Here is a 25,943-nt window from a genome sequence, read left to right as displayed (position 1 = left end):
TCACATTTATTATATTTTGTCCCCAGATTCTCTCAGTGCAAGTATATAGGCAGACTGACATCCCAGAAAGAAAATTATCTTATTTAAATATATATATTTGCAAAATAATATAAATGGAGTCCATATCAATGCTTCATTTCAGGGCTGACGTTGTCTGGTCTTGGCCACCCATTCTAGACTTGAGTTGGATTCCATTTTTAATATAATCTCTAGGGTCTGATTGACAGACTAATATGTACGATGATGATTGGGGAGAGCACACTCGATTATGCAGGGTATTATATTTCCATTACATTCTGATAAATACCCTGGATCTACGGAGTACCGGTTGCCATAGCGTCGTGCTTGCGTCCGATTCGAATGACATAAGATTGTTTTCAAGCTTCATAACAACGATAATCGAGTCTGGACCAGGGACATTATGAGCAAGAATCCATGTAATCAGCATGGAGTGAGCTGAGCTGAGCTGAGCTGAGCTGAGCTGAGCTATGGTTAGCTGAGCTGAGCTGATCTGATGTTTGATAGTGTGAGCTGATGGTTGTGGAGTTGAGTTTATTGTTGGGAAGGTGGGCTGATGGTTGGGTGGTTGAACTGATAGTTGGGAGGTTGAACTGATGGTTGGGAGGTTGAACTGATGGTTGGGAGGTTGAACTGATGGTTGGGAGGTTGAACTGATGGTTGGTTGGTTGAACTGATGGATGGGAGGTTGAACTGATGGATGGGAGGTTGAACTGATGGTTGGGAGGTTGAACTGATGGATGGGAGGTTGAACTGATGGTTGGGAGGTTGAACTGATGGTTGGGAGGTTGGACTGATGGTTGGGAGGTTGAACTGATAGTTGGGAGGTTGAACTGATGGTTGGGAGGTTGAACTGATAGTTGGGAGGTTGAACTGATGGTTGGGTGGTTGAACTGATAGTTGGGTGGTTGAACTGATGGTTGGGTGGTTGAACTGATAGTTGGGAGGTTGAACTGATGGTTGGGGGGTGGTTGAATTGATAGTTGGGAGGTTGAACTGATGGTTGGTTGGTTGAACTGATGGATGGGAGGTTGAACTGATGGATGGGAGATTGAACTGATGGTTGGGAGGTTGAACTGATGGATGGGAGGTTGAACTGATGGTTGGGAGGTTGAACTGATGGTTGGGAGGTTGAACTGATGGTTGGGAGGTTGAACTGATAGTTGGGAGGTTGAACTGATGGTTGGGAGGTTGAACTGATAGTTGGGAGGTTGAACTGATGGTTGGGTGGTTGAACTGATAGTTGGGTGGTTGAACTGATGGTTGGGTGGTTGAACTGATAGTTGGGAGGTTGAACTGATGGTTGGGGGGTGGTTGAATTGATAGTTGGGAGGTTGAACTGATGGTTGGGAGGTTGAACTGATGGATGGGAGGTCTAACTGATAGTTGGGAGGTTGAACTGGTGGTTGGTTGGTTGAACTGATGGTTGGGTGGTGGAACTGATGGTTGGGAGGTTGAACTGATGGTTGAGATGTTGAACCGATGAATGAGATGTTGAACTGATGGTTGGGAGGTTGAACTGATGGATGGGAGGTTGAACTGCTGGTTGGGAGGTTGAACTGCTGGTTGGTTGGTTGAACTGATGGATGGGAGGTTGAACTGATGGATGGGAGGTTGAACTGATGGTTGGGAGGTTGAACTGATGGATGGGAGGTTGAACTGATGGTTGGTTGGTTGAACTGATGGTTGGGAGGTTGAACTGATGGTTGGGAGGTTGAACTGATGGTTGGGTGGTTGAACTGATGGTTGGGTGGTTGAACTGATAGTTGGGTGGTTGAACTGATAGTTGGGAGGTTGAACTGGTGGTTGGTTGGTTGAACTGATGGTTGGGTGGTTGAACTGATGATTGGGAGGTTGAACTGATGGTCGGGTGGTTGAACTGATGGTTGGGAGGTTGAACTGATGATTGGGAGGTTGAACTGATGGTTGGGTGGTTGAACTGATGATTGGGTGGTTGAACTGATGGTTGGGAGGTTGAACTGATGGTTGGTTGGTTGAACTGATGATTGGGAGGTTGAACTGATGGATGGGAGGTTGAACTGATGATTGGGTGGTTGAACTGATGGTTGGGTGGTTGAACTGATGATTGGGAGGTTGAACTGATGGTTGGGTGGTTGAAATGATGGTTGGGAGGTTGAACTGATGGTTGGGTGGTTGAACTGATAGTTGGGAGGTTGAACTGGTGGTTGGTTAGTTGAACTGATGGATGGGTGGTTGAACTGATGATTGGGAGGTTGAACTGATGGTTGAGAGGTTGAACCGATGAATGGGAGGTTGAACTGATGGTTGGGAGGTTGAACTGATGGATGGGAGGTTGAACTGCTGGTTGGGAGGTTGAACTGGTGGTTGGTTGGATGAACTGATGGATGGGAGGTTGAACTGATGGATGGGAGGTTAAACTGATGGATGGGAGGTCTAACTGATGGTGAGGAGGTTGAACTGGTGGTTGGGAGGTGGAACTGATGGTTGCGTGGTTGAACTGATGGTTGGGAGGTGGAACTGATGGATGGGAGGTTGAACTGATGGTTGGGAGGTGGAACTGATGGTTGGGAGGTTGAACTGATGGTTGGGTGGTGGAACTGATGGATGGGAGGTTGAACTGATGGTTGGGAGGTGGAACTGATGGTTGGGAGGTTGGACTGATGGTTGGGAGGTGGAACTGATGGATGGGAGGTTGAACTGATGGTTGGGAGGTGGAACTGGTGGTTGGTTGGATGAACTGATGGATGGGAGGTTGAACTGAAAGTTGGGAGGTTGAACTGATGGATGGGAGGTTGAACTGCTGGTTGGGAGGTTGAACTGGTGGTTGGTTGGATGAACTGATGGATGGGAGGTTGAACTGATTGATGGGAGGTTAAACTGATGGATGGGAGGTCTAACTGATGGTTGGGAGGTTGAACTGGTGGTTGGGAGGTGGAACTGATGGTTGGGTGGTTGAACTGATGGTTGGGAGGTGGAACTGATGGATGGGAGGTTGAACTGATGGTTGGGAGGTGGAGCTGATGGTTGGGAAGTTGAACTGATGGTTGGGAGGTGGAACTGATGGATGGGAGGTGGAACTGATGGTTGGGAGGTGGAACTGATGGATGGGAGGTTGAACTGATGGTTGGGAGGTGGAACTGATGGTTGGGAGGTGGAACTGATGGTTGGGTGGTTGAACTGATGGTTTGGTGGTTGAACTGATGGTTTGGTGGTTGAACTGATGTTTGGGTGGTTGAACTGATGGTTGGGAGATTTAACTGATGGATGGGAGGTTGAACTGATGGTTGGGAGGTGGAACTGATGGTTGGGAGGTGGAACTGATGGTTGGGAGGTGGAACTGATGGTTGGGAGGTGGAACTGATGGATGGGAGGTTGAACTGATGGTTGGGAGGTGGAACTGATGGTTGGGAGGTGGAACTGATGGTTGGGTGGTTGAACTGATGGTTTGGTGGTTGAACTGATGGTTTGGTGGTTGAACTGATGTTTGGGTGGTTGAACTGATGGTTGGGAGATTGAACTGATGGATGGGAGGTTGAACTGATGGTTGGGAGGTTGAACTGATGGTTGGGAGGTGGAACTGATGGTTAGGAGGTTGAACTGAATGTTTATGGAGTTGAACTGATGGTTGGGAAGTTGAATTGATGGTTGTGAATTAAGCAGATGTTTGGCAGTCGGCCTGGTGGTTGGATGGTGTACGGGTAGTGTGGAGGGTGAGCTGATGGTTAGGGAGGTGAGGTATGGGTTTGACGGTCGAGACATGGTGGGGCTCTTCACGTTACATCGTCACACGGTCAGCACGTTAGGGCCTAGAGCGTTATGCTTCACACTGCAACCATTTCCACTCCAGCTGTACGAGTTCCTAATCTCCTCCAAACTGTGATTCTCGTCGCCTGTCAATATGCCCCTCCAACCGCCCAATAAGGGGTTGACAGTCATGACTCCCGCCATGTACCTCTCGAGACATGACGCAGAGGAACGACTAAACTCACTTCAAACTTGTAATATGACAGGTTGATGAGAAAAAATCGTCTCCATGCTGAGATGAAAGCGTATTAAAGATGGCGACAGCTAGTGTGATCTCCATGATCGTCGCCGCTGAACGCTCTTCACTCGCTCGACGGCAAAAACGCCCGGATGAAGAATTTCACATTGGACGAGTTTGGTGGAAAAAGAACCATCCTCTTTAGGCAATTAGCAAATGCGGTATATGTTCAATGTTAATTCATTTCTCACGAGTAAAACTCATGAAAAATTCATTAGAGAATGTCTGTTGAACGTGAGCGGTAGCGCATCGGTCGTCGAGAGTGGGTTTCCTTGCAAGAACTTAGGTCGTCAAATTCACCGAGATGAATTAAGTTATTTTTGTGGGCCCTTCATCTTGCTTGGTTTTGCTATGCAAGTCTGTAGAAATTTGAATTATAGTCTATTTATGCAAATAAGGTGTCCATATACAGCATTATATGTGATCGTATTAGAAAGGGATGGACGTAAAGAAGGGTTGATAAGGCTTATAAAACATCTTGTATGCCGTTGAAAATTTTTATTCGAAATTTCGGAACAAACGTTCTATGAAAACGGTTATCGCGGTGACATTTGATGCGGTGACCGTGAATAGATAAAGTTAAACGTAAGAGTAAGGTTGGGACTATTTTGGGATATATTTATACGATATGATAAACAAACGATCTGAAGTAGATGTTCCCCTTTTTCGTGATTTGGTAAAAGCTTATTCAACATGATTATTGCAGATGATGGTGATGATTATGGCGATGAGTGAGTGAACGAATATGGTTTTACGCCGCTTTTAGAAATATTTCAGCAATATCACGGCGGGGGACACCGGAAAAATGGTTTATGGCGATGATGCTGATGCTGATTATGACGATGGTGATGATGATGATGATGATGATGAAGAAGATAATGATGATGATGGTGATTATTGCAATAAAGATGATGGTGATGGTTATGGCGATGATGTTAATGCCGTTTATGATGATGATGATGATGATGATGATGATGAAGCCTTTGTTAAAGAATGGGAATAAAGGCAGTCGTAACACGAAGCTCTGTGCGTGAGCGTGAAACGATGTCACAACTTCAGGGACATAAGGCAGGATGGTTGTGTGCTATCGTTAGTTTCTTTCTAGTCCGGACTCGATTATAAGTTCATCTTGACACATCGCCAACGTGATGGTTTGGAAGGTGGGCTGATAGTTGGGAAGGTGGTCTGATGGTTGGGAAGGTGGGCTGATGGTTGGGAAGGCGTGCTGATGATTGGGAAGGTGGACTGATGGTTGGGAAGGTGGGCTGATGGTTGGGAAGGTGGGCTGATGGTTGGGAAGGTGGGCTGAAGGTTTGGAAGGTGGACTGATGGTTTGGAAGGTGGGCTGATGGTTGGGAAGGTGGACTGGTGGTTGGGAAGGTGGGCTGATTGTTGGGAAGGTGGGCTGGTGGTTGGGAAGGTGGACTGATGGTTGGGAAAGTGGGCTGATGGTTGGGAAGGTGGGCTGATGGTTGGGAAGGTGGGCTGATGGTTGGGACTGGGGCTGATGGTTGGGAAGGTGGGCTGGTGGTTGGGAAGGTGGGCTGATGGTTGGGAAGGTGGGCTGGTGGTTGGGAAGGTGGGCTGATTGTTGGGAAGGTGGGCTGATGGTTGGGAAGGTGGGCTGATGGTTGGGAAGGTGGGCTGATGGTTGGGAAGGTGGACTGGTGGTTGGGAAGGTGGGCTGATGGTTGGGAAGGTGGACTGGTGGTTGGGAAGGTGGACTGATGGTTGGGAAGGTGGGCTGATGGTTGGGACTGGGGCTGATGGTTGGGAAAGTGGGCTGATGGTTGGGACTGGGGCTGATGGTTTGGAAGGTGGACTGGTGGTTTGGAAGGTGGGCTGATGGTTTGGAAGGTGGGCTGATGGTTTGGAAGGTGGGCTGATGGTTGGGAAGGTTGACTGGTGGTTGGGAAGGTGGGCTGATTGTTGGGAAGGTAGGCTGATTGTTTGGAAGGTGGACTGATGGTTGGGAAAGTGGGCTGGTGGTTGGGAAGGTGGACTGATGGTTGGGAAAGTGGGCTGGTGGTTGGGAAGGTGGGCTGATGGTTGGGACTGGGGCTGATGGTTGGGAAGGTGGACTGATGGTTGGGAAAGTGGGCTGGTGGTTGGGAAGGTGGACTGATGGTTGGGACTTGGGCTGATGGTTGGGAAGGTGGGCTGATGGTTGGGACTGGGGCTGATGGTTGGGAAGGTGGGCTGATGGTTTGGAAGGTGGACTGATGGTTGGGAAAGTGGGCTGGTGGTTGGGAAGGTGGACTGATGGTTGGGACTGGGCCTGATGGTTGGGAAGGTGGACTGGTGGTTTGGAAGGTGGACTGATGGTTGGGAAAGTGGGCTGGTGGTTGGGAAGGTGGACCGATGGTTGGGACTGGGGCTGATGGTTGGGAAGGTGGACTGGTGGTTTGGAAGGTGGGCTGATGGTTTGGAAGGTGGGCTGATGGTTTGGAAGGTGGGCTGATGGTTTGGAAGGTTGACTGGTGGTTGGGAAGGTGGGCTGATTGTTGGGAAGGTGGGCTGATGGTTGGGAAGGTGGACTGATGGTTGGGAAGGTGGGCTGATGGTTGGGAAGGTGGGCTGATGGTTGGGAAGGTGGGCTGATGGTTGGGAAGGTGGGCTGATGGTTGGGAAGGTGGGCTGATGGTTGGGACTGGGGCTGATGGTTGGGAAGGTGGGCTGGTGGTTGGGAAGGTGGACTGATGGTTGGGAAGGGGGGCTGATGGTTGGGAAGGTGGGCTGATTGTTGGGAAGGTGGGCTGATGGTTGGGAAGGTGGGCTGATGGTTGGGAAGGTGGGCTGATGGTTGGGACTGGGGCTGATGGTTGGGAAGGTGGGCTGGTGGTTGGGAAGGTGGGCTGATGGTTGGGAAGGTGGGCTGGTGGTTGGGAAGGTGGGCTGATTGTTGGGAAGGTGGGCTGATGGTTGGGAAGGTGGGCTGATGGTTGGGAAGGTGGGCTGATGGTTGGGAAGGTGGACTGGTGGTTGGGAAGGTGGACTGATGGTTGGGAAGGTGGGCTGATGGTTGGGAAGGTGGACTGGTGGTTGGGAAGGTGGGCTGATGGTTGGGAAGGTGGGCTGATGGTTGGGACTGGGGCTGATGGTTGGGAAAGTGGGCTGATAGTTGGGACTGGGGCTGATGGTTTGGAAGGTGGACTGGTGGTTTGGAAGGTGGGCTGATGGTTTGGAAGGTGGGCTGATGGTTTGGAAGGTGGGCTGATGGTTGGGAAGGTTGACTGGTGGTTGGGAAGGTGGGCTGATTGTTGGGAAGGTAGGCTGATTGTTTGGAAGGTGGACTGATGGTTGGGAAAGTGGGCTGGTGGTTGGGAAGGTGGACTGATGGTTGGGAAAGTGGGCTGGTGGTTGGGAAGGTGGGCTGATGGTTGGGACTGGGGCTGATGGTTGGGAAGGTGGACTGATGGTTGGGAAAGTGGGCTGGTGGTTGGGAAGGTGGACTGATGGTTGGGACTTGGGCTGATGGTTGGGAAGGTGGGCTGATGGTTGGGACTGGGGCTGATGGTTGGGAAGGTGGGCTGATGGTTTGGAAGGTGGACTGATGGTTGGGAAAGTGGGCTGGTGGTTGGGAAGGTGGACTGATGGTTGGGACTGGGCCTGATGGTTGGGAAGGTGGACTGGTGGTTTGGAAGGTGGACTGATGGTTGGGAAAGTGGGCTGGTGGTTGGGAAGGTGGACTGATGGTTGGGACTGGGGCTGATGGTTGGGAAGGTGGACTGGTGGTTTGGAAGGTGGGCTGATGGTTTGGAAGGTGGGCTGATGGTTTGGAAGGTGGGCTGATGGTTTGGAAGGTTGACTGGTGGTTGGGAAGGTGGGCTGATTGTTGGGAAGGTGGGCTGATGGTTGGGAAGGTGGACTGATGGTTGGGAAGGTGGGCTGATGGTTGGGAAGGTGGGCTGATGGTTGGGACTGGGGCTGATGGTTGGGAAGGTGGGCTGGTGGTTGGGAAGGTGGACTGATGGTTGGGAAGGGGGGCTGATGGTTGGGAAGGTGGGCTGATTGTTGGGAAGGTGGGCTGATGGTTGGGAAGGTGGGCTGATGGTTGGGAAGGTGGGCTGATGGTTGGGACTGGGGCTGATGGTTGGGAAGGTGGGCTGGTGGTTGGGAAGGTGGGCTGATGGTTGGGAAGGTGGGCTGGTGGTTGGGAAGGTGGGCTGATTGTTGGGAAGGTGGGCTGATGGTTGGGAAGGTGGGCTGATGGTTGGGAAGGTGGGCTGATGGTTGGGAAGGTGGACTGGTGGTTGGGAAGGTGGACTGATGGTTGGGAAGGTGGGCTGATGGTTGGGAAGGTGGACTGGTGGTTGGGAAGGTGGGCTGATGGTTGGGAGGTTGAGTTGATGATTGCGGCGCATCGCCAACGTGAGCTTATAATTGGTCTTCGTTCACTTCCATAATCCCACTTGTTCGACCCTGGCTATATCAAGGTCAACTTTTAAGTTCAACAATTCAAAATATCCACCACTGCACTCTTTAATCAAGAACAGAACAGAATCAAAATACCAACCTCTTCTTCTGCAAAACCATAGTATATATTGCTTTTGCATGTTTGTTTGTTGTTTGTTTTTGTGAAGTACAGACATGAAGCCTTTTTTAACTGACATCTAATTGACTTCAAGATCTGTCGCATCCATTGTGACGTTAAAGTTCTCGCACCTGATGTGATCTTCTTGATGCTTAGTGGATGCTTAGATATTAACAGAGATTGTTTGTTTGATGTTTAACGCCGCACTCAGCAATATTCCAGCTATATGACGGCGGTCTGTAAATAATCGTGTCTTGAGCAGACAATCCAGTGATTGACATCATGAGCACCGATCCATGCAATTGGGATCGATGACATGCATCAACCAAGTCAGCGAGCCTGACCACCCGATCCCGTTAGTCGCCTTACGAAAAGCATAGTCGCCTTTTTACGGCAAGTGTGGGTTGCTGAAGACCTTTTCTATCACGGACTTCACGGGTCTAGACAGTGTTCGAAATAACTGCCTGCCCGACCGTCCGAGACGGGTTGATTTCAACTCGGGCTGCCAGATTTTCAAATCCCCCTGCCCGACGGTCAGGTTATATTTCATATGTGAAAATATTCTAAATATTCCCAATGATAAGCATTAATTCACATGTAAAGATGAATGATAAAATGTAACCAAAAAGAAACCCGTTAGCTTGTCCTGAGAAACATATGATGATAGTGGGCAGGCAGGTTTTGGTCAGGGCTGGCAAGTATTTCAGCTAGCCAGTCCTGTGGTCTGGCTGAAATTTTGGGGAGTTTCATACCCTGGTCTAGATATTGACAGAGAGGTGTATCGAATGTAATTTTAACGACGTGGGGTGGAATGGTGTGGCTGCTTGTACTAGTCGGTACGCATTCCGGTTTAATAGTACTATCCCACTGTGATGCCATGACGCAGTTTAACATAGATATCCCACTCAGACAACTTACACTGACGCCGAACCCACCACTCCTTGTTTTAGCCCCTTAATGCCGAGCGCAAGGCATGGAAACAACAAGTGCCATCTTTTTACGTCTTTTGGTATGACACGTTCGGGGATCGAACCCCAGACCTTCCGCTCACCGGGCGGACACTCTACCACTAGACCACCTAGTAATTGTAATGACATTACCAATGATAGGAATAACTTCTGTAGGAAATTATCCCAGCTAGGCATACAGGACCTTTTAGACATGGTCTCTAGTTGACAGCACTTAAGTTAACCGTCCACCATACACTGGGATTTTGAGAATGAGTAAAGCTGTACCTGTTCTGTGCCAAAACATAAAGACACGTGAAAGTATAACGTACATAATAGATAAATTTAAATCGTGATATTTTTTAAAGTTTGAAGACGTTTTTGAAATGTCTTGTTTCCATCCATAACAATTCTGGAATCAATTTTGCTTTGTATAGATATACCATTACTAAAAGCAATCGCTTTTTGTATATATTCAACACGTATGAATATGTAATGTCTTACAGAAAAAAACCAGTTGTACAAATGTAACAGAGGAATATAACATGACACTAATATTTTAGTTAGAATCGGTTCTATCGCTTATCTATTTGTTGAGATGAATTTATGATTTGGCTCATATTTGCACAAGTAACCTCCCTATAGATGCTCAACAAAAGCATACATCTATCACTGTCTATCGTCGTTTTTTCAAAGTTCAACAAGGGATCATAAAATACTTTATTCTACCTTACACATGAATATCGGATTCTGATAAGCGGAAGCCTATTCCATTATTTTTAATGTAGCCCGCTATTATGTAAGGTCCGTTTCATATGCTCCTCGCTCAAATTGCCGACCTGTTGGCATTACATTTACAACATACCAACCGCAATTTTGTATCTCGGATTAAAGATGTAAGACGCCATTCCCGTATATTTACGATATTTTCCGAATGAAATGTATCTAGGGGGAGTAACTCTGAGTTTTGTTTAACAATTCGGACCAAAACATCACGGCACCAGCAATAAATTGTACCCCTGGAATCGAACCCGGGCCTTTGGCGTGATGAGTGAACGTTTAATCCACTACGCCACCACATCGCCCCATACTTTTAATAATTTGGTGCCACGAATGTTATAAAAAAGGTGTCATGTATAATTTACGACACTGGAGACGTTTAACGTCAAACAGTTTCTTAACCCCATTACCCAGAACGCCCCAGGGCGTACAATCAACGCCCAAAATGTAAAAACGCTCAACGCTAAACGCCCAAAACGCTAAGAAATTCTACCTAAAGGTGCTAATTGCTATTAAAAACCGAGAGCCCAAATGGTGGCAATTTTTGTGAATACAAGTATTGCATCATCGTTAGTCGCCCTTAGATTAGTATCATTTGATTACAACAAAGTCGCCATAGCCTGTCGTTAGGTTTCCCCCAGGGCATTACGTGCCGTCTCAATACCAAGATACAACCCACAGCTACATTAAAGCAGTAAATGGACGCCTGCAGGTAACGACACACTATGGAGGAAATATTGGGAATACGTGCAGCAAGTTGATGCGGCCAGTTGTAGGCTTTTGGGACGGTAGACATAATTACCATTCGGCTTTAACCAACGCTTCTTACATAGCGCCCAGTTTCTGCGACTGTTTACACACTTGGCCACTTATGCATCCTTTGATCATGTTTTATATTGGAATTTATCGTTATGATAAAAATGTAAAAAATATAATTTCGATAAATTTTATATTTGAACTCTGTTTCGTTCTGCGTTCCTCGTTTCGACAATTGTAATTCTATGTTGATGTATCGGAACTCAATAGTTCAAGTGTTAAAATTGCTTTGCGGGACATAGTTGCAAAGACAGTTTTTTTATGAATAAATAATTTCAGCTCTTATTGGTTTTCTGTATTCAATTTTGTCGTGAATTCTTAAAAGACCTACTTCAAACTGTCAGTACTTAGCGATTTATATTGATGCAGGTCAGTGACCTCTAAATTACGAGGATACCATTGTGTTGTCTGTTGCTTAGCAACGTATCTCTAGGTGTGTAGGTTTTGGATTCTGGCTTATGAGATATATATATATCAAATGTGTGAGTGAGTGAGTGAGTGAGTTGGGTTTAACGCCGCTCTTAACAGTATTCCAGTTATATCGCGGCGTGTCAGCTTAATGTGGGAGGAAAGCCCGAAGTGATGCAGATCTCAGACGTTTACCACTTCGGTGATACCCACGAGCACGGGTATGGTGCTGACAAACCTAGAAACATAATTGGGGCGAACCGGGATTCGAACCCACAATCATAGGTTTCTGGCGTGCCCAAGGGACGCAACTCTGCACAGCGAATCGCGGCGCCTTAGACGACTGGGTCACCCGTGCCCCCTACATCAAATGAAAGGAGAATCAGAATCACTGAAGTAATACTACTTAACTCTTGACGTATATTTGGCACCAAAGTCTTGGAGCATTTTGTATTCGTATGTTTCTCATATGAAAACTTAAACTACAATCAGTTACAATACTCTTATCTCATCTTCAAACATATTTGAAACTTCTGGCTTAACGAAATCCCTAGGCCTCAAATACCCATTAACCCCTGCAAATATGAGTGAGTGAGTGAGTTGGGTTTAACGCCGCTTAGAAACACTATTCCAGTTATATCAGGCGTGTCAGCTTCATGTGGGAGGAAAGCCTGAAGTGATGCAGGTCTCAAATGTTTATCACTTTGGTGAAACCCACAAGCGCGAGTTTGGTCCTGACAAACTAGAAACATAATCGGCGTCAACTGGGCGGGTACAAGGGACGCAACTCTGCAAAGCGAATCGCGTAGCCATAGCCGACTGGGCCACCCGTGCCCCCTGGAAATATGAAGTCACTTAATGTATATCTCTATATGTAAAAGATATGTCAGTTTGTATTTGTAGTTGATTCGTAAATGGTGATAATTAAACCCAATAAAATCTGACTGAAACCTAATCGCTAAAGAAGCGCTGCCCAGGATCAGGTGTTAGTTTATAGTCCCCCTTTCAGCGGACTTAAAGGTGAGGCAGCCATATCAATCGGAAAACATCACTTGAGAGCAGCCATAGCACCCGGAAAACATCACTTGAGGGGTTAGCCATAGCACCCGGAAACATCACTCGAGGGCAGCCATAGCACTTGGGAAACATCACTTGAGAGATAGCCATAGCACTCGGGAAACATCACTTGAGGGCAGCCATAGCACTCGGGAAACATCACTTGAGGGCAGCCATAGCACTCGGGAAACATCACTTGAGGGCAGCCATAGCACTCGGGAAACATCACTTCAGGGCAGCCGTAGCATTTGGGAAACATCACTTGAGAGAAGCCATAGCACTCGGGAAACATCACTTGAGGGCAGCCATAGCACTCGGGAAACATCACTTGAGAGATAGCCATAGCACCCGGAAACATCACTTGAGAGGTAGCCATAGCACTCGGGAAACATCACTTGAGAGGTAGCCATAGCACTCAGAAACATCACTTGAGAGCTAGCCATAGCATTTGGGAAACATCACTTGAGAGATAGCCATAGCACCCGGAAACATCACTTGAGAGATAGCCATATCACCCTGAAACATCACTTGAGAGGTTAGCCATAGCACTCGGGAAACATCACTTGAGAGATAGCCATATCACCCGGAAACATCACTTGAGAGGTAGCCATAGCACTCGGGAAACACCACTTGATAGATAGCCATATCCCCCGGAAACATCACTTGAGAGGTAGCCATAGCACTCGGGAAACACCACTTGATAGATAGCCATAGCACTCGGAAACATCACTTGAGAGATAGCCATATCCCCCGGAAACATCACTTGAGAGATGGCCATATCCCCCGGAAACATCACTTGAGAGCAGCCATAGCACCCGGAAAACATCACTTGAGGGGTTAGCCATAGCACCCGGAAACATCACTCGAGGGCAGCCATAGCACTTGGGAAACATCACTTGAGAGATAGCCATAGCACTCGGGAAACATCACTTGAGGGCAGCCATAGCACTCGGGAAACATCACTTGAGGGCAGCCATAGCACTCGGGAAACATCACTTGAGGGCAGCCATAGCACTCGGGAAACATCACTTCAGGGCAGCCGTAGCATTTGGGAAACATCACTTGAGAGAAGCCATAGCACTCGGGAAACATCACTTGAGGGCAGCCATAGCACTCGGGAAACATCACTTGAGAGATAGCCATAGCACCCGGAAACATCACTTGAGAGGTAGCCAAAGCACTCGGGAAACATCACTTGAGAGGTAGCCATAGCACTCAGAAACATCACTTGAGAGCTAGCCATAGCATTTGGGAAACATCACTTGAGAGATAGCCATAGCACCCGGAAACATCACTTGAGAGATAGCCATATCACCCTGAAACATCACTTGAGAGGTTAGCCATAGCACTCGGGAAACATCACTTGAGAGATAGCCATATCACCCGGAAACATCACTTGAGAGGTAGCCATAGCACTCGGGAAACACCACTTGATAGATAGCCATATCCCCCGGAAACATCACTTGAGAGGTAGCCATAGCACTCGGGAAACACCACTTGATAGATAGCCATAGCACTCGGAAACATCACTTGAGAGATAGCCATATCCCCCGGAAACATCACTTGAGAGATGGCCATATCCCCCGGAAACATCACTTGAGAGGTAGCCATAGCACTCGGGAAACACCACTTGATAGATAGCCATAGCACTCGGAAACATCACTTGAGAGATAGCCATATCCCCCGGAAACATCACTTGAGAGATGGCCATATCACCCGGAAACATCACTTGAGAGATGGCCATATCACCCGGAAACATCACTTGAAAGATGGCCATATCACCCGGAAACATCACTTGAGAGGTAGCCATAGCACCCGGAAACATTACTTGAGAGGTAGCCATAGCACTCGGGAAACATCACTTGAGAGGTAGCCATAGCATTCGGGAAACATCACTTGAGAGGTAGCCATATCACCCGGAAACATCACTTGAGAAATGGCCATATCACCCGGAAACATCACTTGAGAGGTAGCCATAGCACTCGGGAAACATCACTTGAGAGGTAGCCATAGCATTTGGGAAACATCACTTGAGAGGTAGCCATATCACTCGGGAAACATCACTTGAGAGGTAGCCATAGCACTCGGGAAACATCACTTGAGAGGTAGCCATAGCACCCGGAAACATTACTTGAGAGGTAGCCATAGCACTCGGGAAACATCACTTGAGAGATAGCCATATCACCCGGAAACATCACTTGAGAGGTAGCCATAGCACTCGGGAAACACCACTTGATAGATAGCCATATCCCCCGGAAACATCACTTGAGAGGTAGCCATAGCATTCGGGAAACATCACTTGAGAGATGGCCATATCACCCGGAAACATCACTTGAGAGATGGCCATATCACCCGGAAACATCACTTGAGAGATGGCCATATCACTCGGGAAACATCACTCGAGAGATAGCCATATCACCCGGAAACATCACTTGAGAGGTAGCCATATCACCCGGAATCATCACTTGAGAGGTAGCCATAGCACTCGGGAAACACCACTTGAGAGGTAGCCATATCACCCGGAAACATCACTTGAGAGATAACCATATCACCCGGAAACATCACTTGAGAGGTAGCCATAGCACTCGGGAAACACCACTTGAGAGGTAGCCATATCCCCGGAAACATCACTTGAGAGGTAGCCATATCATTCGGAAAACATCACTTGAGAGGTAGCCATATCACTCGGGAAACATCACTTGAGAGGTAGCCATAGCATTCGGGAAACATCACTTGAGAGGCAGCCATAGCACTCGGGAAACATCACTTGAGAGATAGCCATAGCACCCGGAAACATCACTTGAGAGATAGCCATAGCACCCGGAAACATCACTTGAGAGGTAGCCATAGCACCCGGAACCATCACTTGAGAGGTAGCCATAGCACTCGGGAAACATCACTTGAGAGGTAGCCATAGCACTCGGGAAACATCACTTGAGAGGTAGCCATATCCCCCGGAAACATCACTTGAGAGGTAGCCATAGCACTCGGGAAACATCACTTGAGAGATGGCCATATCACTCGGGAAACACCACTTGATAGATAGCCATATCCCCCGGAAACATCACTTGAGAGGTAGCCATAGCATTCGGGAAACATCACTTGAGAGGTAGCCATAGCACTCGGGAAACACCACCTGATAGATAGCCATATCCCCCGGAAACATCACTTGAGAGGTAGCCATAGCATTCGGGAAACATCACTTGAGAGGTAGCCATAGCACTCGGAAACATCACTTGAGAGCAGCCATATCACTCGGGAAACATCACTTGAGAGGTAGCCATATCACTCGGGAAACATCAGTTGAGAGGTAGCCATGGCATTCGGGAAACGTCACTTGAGAGGTAGCCATAGCACTCGGGGAAACATCTCTTGAGAGGTAGCCATAGTCCTCGGAAAACAGACTGGCCCTTTTCCTCTGTTTCGCACGCTACGCAGCCAGATAGCTGAGGCGAAGCAATATGGCAGGTGGCCAGTCAGAGGAAGCATCGCCTTAGAGACGTCGTTCCAAGCGCTGCTTTATTTTATACTATTTTAGCGTCAAGTTTTTATTTTACTAATAATTCCGTGATTTGAGACATGTGTTCATTCAAGAGGTTGTAGCGACAGTCATAATACTGACGTGTGCGAAAGGCGAATTTAATTGTGTCGTAGTTAGGTCACATATGTCTTCTCGCCTTTGGGTATTATTCGATAGCTTCCTTTGAATGCTGTTCAGCCTGAGATTGCAGCAAAAATCACGGACTAACGGTATGCATGGACTGTAATTCACCAATGACTATCGTTTAACTGGCGACGGCATACAACGCCATCAACACACCCTTTAAAATTCGCCGCCAATGTCCGTTCGTATATAAGGGGACATAACTCCACTCCTCGATGTGCACCAATCGTTTCCACGATTAGGAGCGTGATAATTATCCCTCTTGATATCAACGGCCCGTGTTAATAATAACGACAAACATATTTCAAAACTTTCCAAAAATAATGAAGTCAAATAAATTGAGGGTTATTGAAAAAAATACAATGTATATAAAATAGCAATCCCTTGGCACTCTTCGTGGAGTGAGTCTGAGTTGATCACGTGACAACCATCAACATAGATAAATAAAGATAAGGGGTGCTTAAACTCACATCATGAATTCTTTACAAACGGTTCTAGCGCCGAATTCCAACAACAAAGACACATTAGCTGCGAACTCGCCAGCAAGCTAAAGTCTAACGAAACGGTTGTTGCCTTAGTTACATGGCGCTGTTCCGGAGTAATGTGTTTCTTTGTTCGACAATATACATGATTGCTCAGCTCCAGACTCCGTTGATGAACAAGGGAATAAATCGCAATTTGTAAAACGGGAGTTGGTTGTTAAAAACCGAGCAGCAATTCTTCTCTTGACAATCGTCTGAAAAATTTGCCGGTTGAAATGTCCAGAGACAAATGTGAGCTTAATTACCGTTAAGACGCATCAAAGGGAATAATTGAGGACAAAAATTGTGTTGATGGAAAAGACCAATCTACGCTAGCCTCTTTGATCCGCTGATTAGAAATGTTTCTCTCGATTCCTTCTGTGTTTTTTTCGGGAACAGTGTCAGGCAACCCAAGCTCGTTGCTTCCCGTGCACATGTAACTGTGCTGGCGACAACCCAGACAGAAAGTGCAACCACAAGCTAGAAACAGGATATATCAATATTTTAATGTTCTTTTTAGTTAGACTTTCGCAATGTCTGTTCTGAGCTGGAGAGTACGTTTGATTTTGTTAATTGTTTAATCCCACATGAGGAATACAGCTATATGGCGACGGCCTGTAAATAATCGAGACTGGACCAGACAATCCAGTGATTGATATAGTGAACAACGATCTACACCTTCCCGGGTATAATGAAACATTCAGCCAAGTCACCACCCATGCATCACCAACACATGAATTCAACTGCAGTGAATAATGCAACATCTGCTTATTGAATGAGTGAGTGAGTGAGTTGGGTTTAACGCCGCTTTCAACAGTATTACAGTTATATCGCGGCGGGTCAGCTTAATGTGGGAGGAAAGCCCTAAGTGATGCAGGTCTCTGACGTTTACCACTTCGGTGAAACCCACGAGCACGGGTATGGTGCTAACAAACCTAGAAACATAATTGGGGCGAACCGGGATTCAAACCCATAATCATAGGTTTCTGGCGTGCCCAAGGGACACAACTCTGCACAGCGAATCGCGGCGCCTTAGACGACTGGCCCCCTTTGAGCGTAATGAGATAGCTTGCTAGATGCATTTGTAACCCGTGAAGCTCCGGGGTAGAATAGGCCTTCAACTACCCATGTTTGCCGTAAAAAGCAGCGATGCTTGTATTTTATTTATTTATTTTTTTTTTTTTTTATATTTATATTTTTTCTTTGTTGTCTAACGCAGCAACATTACAGCTGTATGTCACCCGCCTCTATATAATCCAGTCTGGACCAGACAATCCAGAGAAGATATTATGAATTACGATCGACGCCTTCGGGGTACGAAAACACGCTATCACCAAGTCACTGAGCCTGACCACCCGATCCATTCGCTCGCATTCCAATTGCGTGGATCAACGCAGTTTATGTCAATCACTGGATTGTCTGGTCGAGACTTATCGAGTAGTAACCAAAACGTAAACCAAGCCTATATTATCATTCAGTTTACCAAAACAAACTAAACAATGAATAATTTACCTTTTAAAGAAATAATTAAGAAATGTTACTTTTGATTTGTTTGGCAAATTCTCGAAAACGAAGTGGCACACGAGAGCCATTTCACGATGATGTTACACTTACAACAATGTTGAACTATGAATACTCAATGCCATTTAGAAAGTGGTCAAATGTTACAAATGTTATATTCGGGATAACACTTTCTTAGTAAAGTACAAATTCTAGTACCTTTTTTTTATTAACATACCTTATTATATTAACATTTGTTATATTTGACCACTTTCTAAAAGACATTGTGTATTCATAGCTTTCGGTCATAGGAGCCGTGCCAATTTACACTTGTTCGAGGGGTACACAAAGTACGTGATCTAGACTACCAGTTGTCGGACTTTCATTTTTGTGGAAGCCTCGGTGGCTGAGTTGGTTAGATCGTTAAGTTTGTGTGCTGACAAGTCGGTGCCTCACTCTGAGAGTGTGGGTTCGAATCCGGATGGAACTCAACCCCCAAAAGTACTAGAATTTGTCCTCTACTACGAAAGTTTTATCCCAAATATAACATTTGTTTAACGCTGAACTTCTTCATCTGCTGATTGCCTACTCAATATCGTCTCCCCTAAACTCCCACAATAATGAAATAAATGTATTTCCATAGGAAATTAACCGGACGTCGATCCTGCTCCAATATAATTAAACACGCGCTCTACCTAAATTAGAATCTTTTTCTCGCTCGAATGCCATCTCGGAGTGTTGGAACAAACTATCAAAGTGCATCACACATCAACTTCAAAATATGACGTTCTATCAAATTCGAACCACTTTTCTGAGACGTTATGTTAATAAATCGCGGACGTCGTGAAGGTCAACGTCTGACACAAAACACGTCGTTGCTGTAGGTGCCAGTGCAGCAGGATGGTGTAAATGACATGGCTCCCATTGTGTTAGTCAGTCTGCACCATAATTATCGAATCGTCACGCCCACGGGGATTCCGGGTTAGAAAACGTCGCCAACAACCTATGCTGGTCTCTAGAGGCGGTATTATCGATGGGGGTGGGGAGAGTCGGTGACGTGGTTGATTGCGTGTCATCGTAACCCGTCGGCGTGGGGCGTTGCTCATCAATCACTGGACTGTCTGGTCCAGACTGGGTTATTTACAGGTCGCCATCATATAGTACGGCGTTAAACAGCAAACAAGCTACAAACCCCAGCTTGGCGTCAATAAAAATAAATCGGGAAAATCGGCATATAAATTATAGAATCGTGCTGATTGGGTTATATACGAGGAGTACCCGGACGCAGAAGTTATAAAATCATCAACTACACGCTTTAGTTCGTCCTCCACTCACTCTTGGCATTCATTCAATATCTCAAAATTTGAAAATTACTATATAAGCAACCCCTGAAGCCCCCCTCCTGGGTTGCACAAACTCACTTTCCCTTTTTTCGGAAACACATCAAATGGCCTGGCCGGGCCCGTGTGCGACATACGCTTGCAGTCGGAAAACGCACGTTAAATCTCCAATATAAGTAAGTCAGCTTTAGTTTTAAAACATTTTATGCACATGAAAAGGATTGGGCACAATTTATCATCACTACCTCCCCAAGAATTACAAGTATGCTTATTTAATTGAATACATTAATGACGGGAAAAAGGAAGAGAAATACAGAACCGCATTGCCAACTCAAACCTTTTCGGTATATATTTACGTACATTCTTCGTTGACATAAGACCCGTGAAGATTCCGGGGTACAATAGGTCTTTAGCAACCCATGCTTGCTGTAAAGGGTGACTATGCTTTTCGTAAAAGGCGACTAACGGGATCGGGTGGTCAGGCTCGCTGACTTGGTTGAAGCATGTCATCGATCCCAATTGCGTGGATCGATGCTCATGATGTCAATCACTGGATTGTCTGGTCCAGACCCGATTATTTACAGACCGCCGTCATATAGCTGGAATATTGCTGAGTGCGGCGTTAAACAACAAACCAACCTACCAATCTTTGTCATGATTAGGAACACAAAACGTGAGTCTTTCACAATTTACAACAGTGTATATGAATCCGTTCCTCGTTGTTTTAAAACAGGGACATTTAAGTCGGACAAGTCTTTCTTGTTTGTTTGCTGTTCCATGCCGCACTCAGCAATATATCTGTTGATGAAAGCGGTCTGTAAATAATCGAGTCTGGATCAGACAATCCAATGATAGACATCATTAGCATCGATCTATGCAATTTGGATACGATGACATGAAAACCAAATCATCGAAAATGAGGGAGTGAGTTGGGTTTTAGTGCCGCTTTTAACAGTATTCCAGTTATATCGCGGCGTGTCAGTTTAATGTTGGAGGAAAGCTCGAAGTGATGCAGGTCTCAGACGTTTACCACTTCGGTGAAACCCACGAGCACGGTTATGGTGCTGCCAAACCTAGAAACATAATCGGGGCGAACCGGGATTCGAGCCTACAATCATAGGTTTCTAGCGTACCCAAGGGACGCAACTCAGCACAGCGAATCGCGGGGGCTTAGACGACTGGGCAGCATTCTCGAAACATTTGGGGGCAGTGTAGAATATGTGAAGTGGTTGATATCAACACCACTTTTAATATTTTATGAATATAATATTTATTACAACAACACTGACTGTATATTAAGGTAATGTTTTCAAACGAAATTGTCATTAAGATGTAGACCTTTATTTCAAACTTTGTCAACTAACATCACACTTTCATGAATGCTTATTCTGATAAAGTAAATAGATTTGTTTTCATAATTATGCCACGTGCTGAATACTGTGGACGAAGGGAGTATTGAGTGCAGGTGAACTGAGTGTAGGCGAACCGAGTGTAGGTGGACTGAGTGTAGGCGAACTAAGTGTAGGTGAACTGAGTGTAGGCGAACTGAGTGTGGGTGAACTGAGTGTTGGTGAACTGAGTGCAGGTGAACTGAGTGTAGGCGAACTGAGTGTAGGTGAACTGAGTGTAGGTGAACTGAGTGTTGGTGAACTGAGTGTAGGCGAACTGAATGTAGGCGAACTGAGTGCAGGTGAACTGAGTGTTGGTGAACTGAGTGTAGGCGAACTGAATGTAGGCGAACTGAGTGCAGGTGAACTGAGTGTAGGCGAACTGAATGTAGGTGAACTGAGTGCAGGTGAACTGAGTGTAGGCGAAGTGAGTGCAGGCGAACTGAGTGCAGGTGAACTGAGTGTAGGCGAAATGACTGCAGGTGAACTGAGTGCAGGTGAACTGAGTTTTGGCGAATTGACTGCAGGTGAACTGAGTGTAGGCGAACTGAGTGTAGGTGAACTGAATGTAGGCGAACTGAGTGTTGGTGAACTGGGTGTAGGCGAACTGAGAAGACACATCCACGGTTGTCTGATCTATCAACACCACGACACTAACCGCCAAACCAGCAAAAGATGCGGCTTAACTCTCCGTCGACAGCAGTCGGTCCATACACTCATTATTAGATAGTATCGATGTAAAACACTGCATATGCTGGTACGTACCGGACCAAAACCTGCAACCTTTTATATAAAAAGGAAATCTTTATTGTAATCATACATTTTAGCAATATATCATTATTTGTCTTCTAACAGGTTAACTGCCTTCTTGTATGTGATTTTTTAATATATTGTTTTATGGCCTCCCGTAACCGTAAACACGCGGCTCACTTAACAGTTAATGTAAATAATATATGCTTTTGTGAGGAGAAACGGTAATAAAAAAGTTTGTCAAGATATATTACGCAAACAACTCCCAGGCTATTGGAAGGAATGTTTTTTTCGCGGCTGGTGAAATTTCATGTCAAACACATGTCTCCATGTTCACCCGCTTCACTGCTATTTTCCACGAGCAAAAGGGAACCCTGTTTATCCGAATGGTACCGTTCCGTGTCAACAGTTCGAGAACATAGATATGTCCCTTTCATTATTTACTCGTGCCCTATCGTCAAGTTTACGGGATAGCGATTCGGATTAAAGAGGTTTTTCTGTATATTAATTTTGTAGCTTAGCATCCAAGATAAATTAAATTAAATTATGAATTTGAATTTATATTGAGCACTTTCCAATTTATACCTGCTGAAATGCGCTTAGACCGTGATAGATCTATATTAAAGAGACAGGTGTTTAATGTCTTTTCAGGATTTGTCACATTTTCAGAATCCTGGCGGCAGATTGTTCCATAGCAATGGACCGTCATAGGTTGGAAAGACCTGTCACCATATGTTTTCGTGCGTGACTTTGGTGCCGTGAGCAGATGAAATATGTCTACCTTTAACGTTAAATCTACATTTAGTCTATTCCGTTGCCAGCTCTGGGTGAACAAAATTAATTTCGATGACATCCAACCCCCGTAATTAGCTGATCTAATGTTTCTGAAGCTGCGAGTGACCCCCCCAGTGTCAGTGAGCCGCAGGTGTTAGAGATGAGATGATGCAGTAATTAACGTGGGATTAGCCAGGTGAAAAACGCTGCCCACCTGTGTCCTCATTAAACTGGACATCGGCCAAATGAGATGGTCAACCGATACGCCCACTACTCATCGGAGCGGTCAAATTATTCATCGCAACCGGTCGCGAGCTCTGGAGGAAGAACGATAAACGTCAGCTCCTCGCAGCGACGACCGCTCTGCCTGCGGTTTTTACCGAGGCCTCTCCATCATGAGAAAACCTTCAGGCTCCACCCGATTGATGTTTTTCGTCGGAATCGATGCTTTTTTCTTTCTACATTTTTATTCTGATTATTTTTTAAGGACAATGGTATAATTTACTATAAACGTACCAGCCCGGTAAATAAAAGGTCACTTTCCAATATTGTTTTTTAATGATTAAAAATGAATATGGAATTTATCATCAGTAATTCTTTCTTAAAACAATACCCTTGATAGTACGGGAAGCCCACCATAGCTCTGTCTATGGAGGACAGGGGTGATGTCTGTCAGCATTGTAACTGTGTTAATAAAACTGGTTAGATTTCCCACAGTGGATAAATGTGTACGCCCATTTCTGATGTCCCCTAGGGTGATATTGCATGAAAATTGTTAAAGGTGGCGTAAAACAATATGCTTTCACTTCACAATCACCCTCAAAACATCGAGTAGAAAGTTCAAATCTACATTAAAGAACGTGTAAAGCTTTCCAACTTTAGAAATGAGAAAAACGTACAACGGTGAGTCGTGTCTTTAAATACATATAGTGATGCGGACGTCTCGGCCTTTTAACCCAGAGCTGAACAGCAGAACGCATTGTATCGTATGTAATACTGTAAGGGACATTCTCGCGATCTCGCATTCTCGCGATCTCGACCTTTGGAAATGAGGTAAATATGCCCAAAACACAAGAATGCGAGATCGCGAGAACGCGAGATTTTGGCCAAATCTCGCATTACGTGTTTGGGGCATATTTAGCTCGTTTCCATAGGTCGAGATCGCAAGAATGCGTGATCGCGAGAGTGTCCCTTACAGTATTCCATAGTATCGACATTTTCAAACAGCGAAATGAACGGCTGTTTTGACGGCATTCATCATCGAATTCCGAGAGTATTTTTTCAATGAGTTGTGACTGTTAGAATGAAGTCGGAGTGACCAAAGAACGGTTGGGGAATTGAATAGAATTGAATTAAATTGAATTTATTTCTTTGGAGCAATTGTATCAGTAAAAGCAACGGGATTGTGATTGTGGTCTGTTGAAAATGATCACGGATATATACAGTAACCGGCTCGTGTGTTCATTCCATTTCTGTTGAAGAACGTCACGTGATATCAGATTACACGTCATAAATCGAAAACCGAGATACTTGCACACACAGCAGAAATAGCCTTGTCGGTGATAAAATTCAATTGTGGATTTATTCTATTTGATAAAATTCATACGGAACGTTTTACCCGTTAAAAGTTTTCAGGACAAACCTGTCCGCATGTACTCTAAGACTGAGAATATTTCTAATAAATGTGAGAGGTTCTAACGTTGTAATTCGTCTGCGTTCGAGCGGTGGGTTCTCAAATTCGCTTTGAAAGTGCAACAACCCATGCTTGCCGTTAAAGGCGACCATGCTCGTCGTAAGAGGCGACTCACAGGATCGGGTGACTTGGTTGATACATGTCGTCGTATCCCAACTGCATGGCTCGTTGCTCATAATATCAATCACTGAATTGTCTGGTCCCGACTAGTATTTACAGTCCGCCGTCATACAGCTGGAATAGAGCTGAGTGCGGCGTAAAACAACAAACACCCACTCCCATCCGAACGCTTGAAGTCGACGCCACTTCAACGCAATATTCATGAACTCAGGGCGTGTATACGAAGCGGAAACCATCACTATGTTTTAACCAAATTTCGCCCACGTACTGAACATCTATATGCATATACGTGATCGATTCACACTAATTGCTTTCCTCCTGTTATTTCACTGTCTGAATCTGATTGCAGGCCAAAGACCACAAGATCTGTCCCGATTGGCTTATCTTTAACTGACTATTTGATTGGACAATGTTCCATACCAAAGTGATTTGATAATATGTTTTTTTACCTGACTGGACTGCCACGATTAGGGGATAAGATGCTCGTCAGAATATGCGTTTATCGCTTGTTTGAGGTCGACCTTCTTGGAAGTGTTCTTGCGCTTCGTGGTTGAACGTTATTCCTTGGCCATTTATTTTCTCATTATGTTTGATAAATTGGTACAATTGCCATTAATTTCGTGTCAATATTGCATGCAGTGATCCATGGTATGAGGTGAACTATCTAGTGATGTATTGCCGTGTACTTGATTCTTGTGAAAGATACGTGATCGACACATACAATATTAGCAATTATGATACCGCATTGTGTCAAACACCACCACAGCAGAATATCCGCCACGACTTCGTGATGGGTTTAAAGGAAGTCATCGAAAAATTTTAAATAATCGTGAGAAATCCCAACAAAAAGTAGAATCATATATATATCTGACCGATGGCAATATTGCATGCAGTGATCGCTTTTCTATGGAACCAGCTTCCAGTGGATGACAGCAACTTCCGGTCCTCCTTCTTGCCATACAGCCTTGTTTTATATATTTTGTCACTCTGAATCTTTATGAATAAATCTAAAACATGTTATACAGATAAGTCAGTTTCACTGGCCTCTTTCATTTCTAATTGACTGGTTAAGTCACTTAAAGGGAATTGACTTTTGACCAATAGTAAACGATATTAGATCATCGCCATGTGTGAACATTTTGACCAAATTCCATTGTGTTTATTTTGCCAAGCCAGTCAGAAATTGAGATTCGTATAAAGCTGAAGTTTAACTTTTTGACCAAATTCCATTGTGTCTATCTTGCCAAGCCAGTCAGAAATTGAGATTCACATGACGCTGAAGTTTAACTTTTTGACCAAATTCCATTGTGTTTATCTTGCCAAGCCAGTCAGAAATTGAGATTCATATGCATAAAACACAGATCAGCAAGACGGGGGTGTACTTGGCGCCCATGGGGATGCCTACATCTAACCTAACTGTCATATCCCAATATGTTACATTGTTACATGTTACATTTTTACATATTGTTTTCTCAGTAAATTTTAGATTACATTTGATTACAGTTTTGACAAATGGACCAGAATCGTTTAAAGTAGAGATGCAGCAATGCCTAAGGTCTGTATTAATATGCCCCATGAAGACCACTAAACATTCAAGCAAATCATTGGAG

General features: G+C 45.4%; 1 protein-coding gene across 1 annotated transcript; it reads right to left on the bottom strand.

Annotated features, from left to right (window-relative positions):
• Positions 1 to 419: 419 nt before the first annotated feature.
• Positions 420 to 12,959, bottom strand: LOC124138634 (mucin-2-like). Its single transcript, XM_048397253.1, has 3 exons — positions 12,680 to 12,959; positions 5,188 to 8,418; positions 420 to 3,577 (listed from the first exon to the last, which is right to left on the bottom strand). Exons 1-3 carry the CDS (start codon positions 12,957 to 12,959, stop codon positions 420 to 422), a joined length of 6,669 nt encoding a protein of 2,222 aa, XP_048253210.1.
• Between the last annotated feature and the right edge of the window lie 12,984 nt (positions 12,960 to 25,943).

The sequence above is a fragment of the Haliotis rufescens genome, unplaced genomic scaffold (genome assembly GCF_023055435.1).
Source record: "Haliotis rufescens isolate VD_foot unplaced genomic scaffold, xgHalRufe1.0.p SCAF_17, whole genome shotgun sequence".
Lineage (NCBI taxonomy): Eukaryota > Metazoa > Mollusca > Gastropoda > Lepetellida > Haliotidae > Haliotis > Haliotis rufescens.
The sequence above is the reverse complement of the archived record's forward strand: the minus strand, read 5'-3'. Positions and strand labels throughout refer to the sequence as shown.

Excerpts from the sequence above, each read along its gene's own strand:
- LOC124138634 (XM_048397253.1), bottom strand. The coding sequence starts at position 12,959 with ATGGCTACCTCTCAAGTGATGTTTCCGGGTGCTATGGCTATCTCTCAA. Across the intron at positions 8,419-12,679 it reads GTGCTATGGCTATCTCTCAA|CTCACGTTGGCGATGCGCCG; the intron begins GTGATGTTTCCC and ends ACCAATTATAAG. Across the intron at positions 3,578-5,187 it reads CCCACCTTCCAAACCATCAC|TTCCACCTCCCAACCATCAG; the intron begins GTTGGCGATGTG and ends CCTAACCATCAG.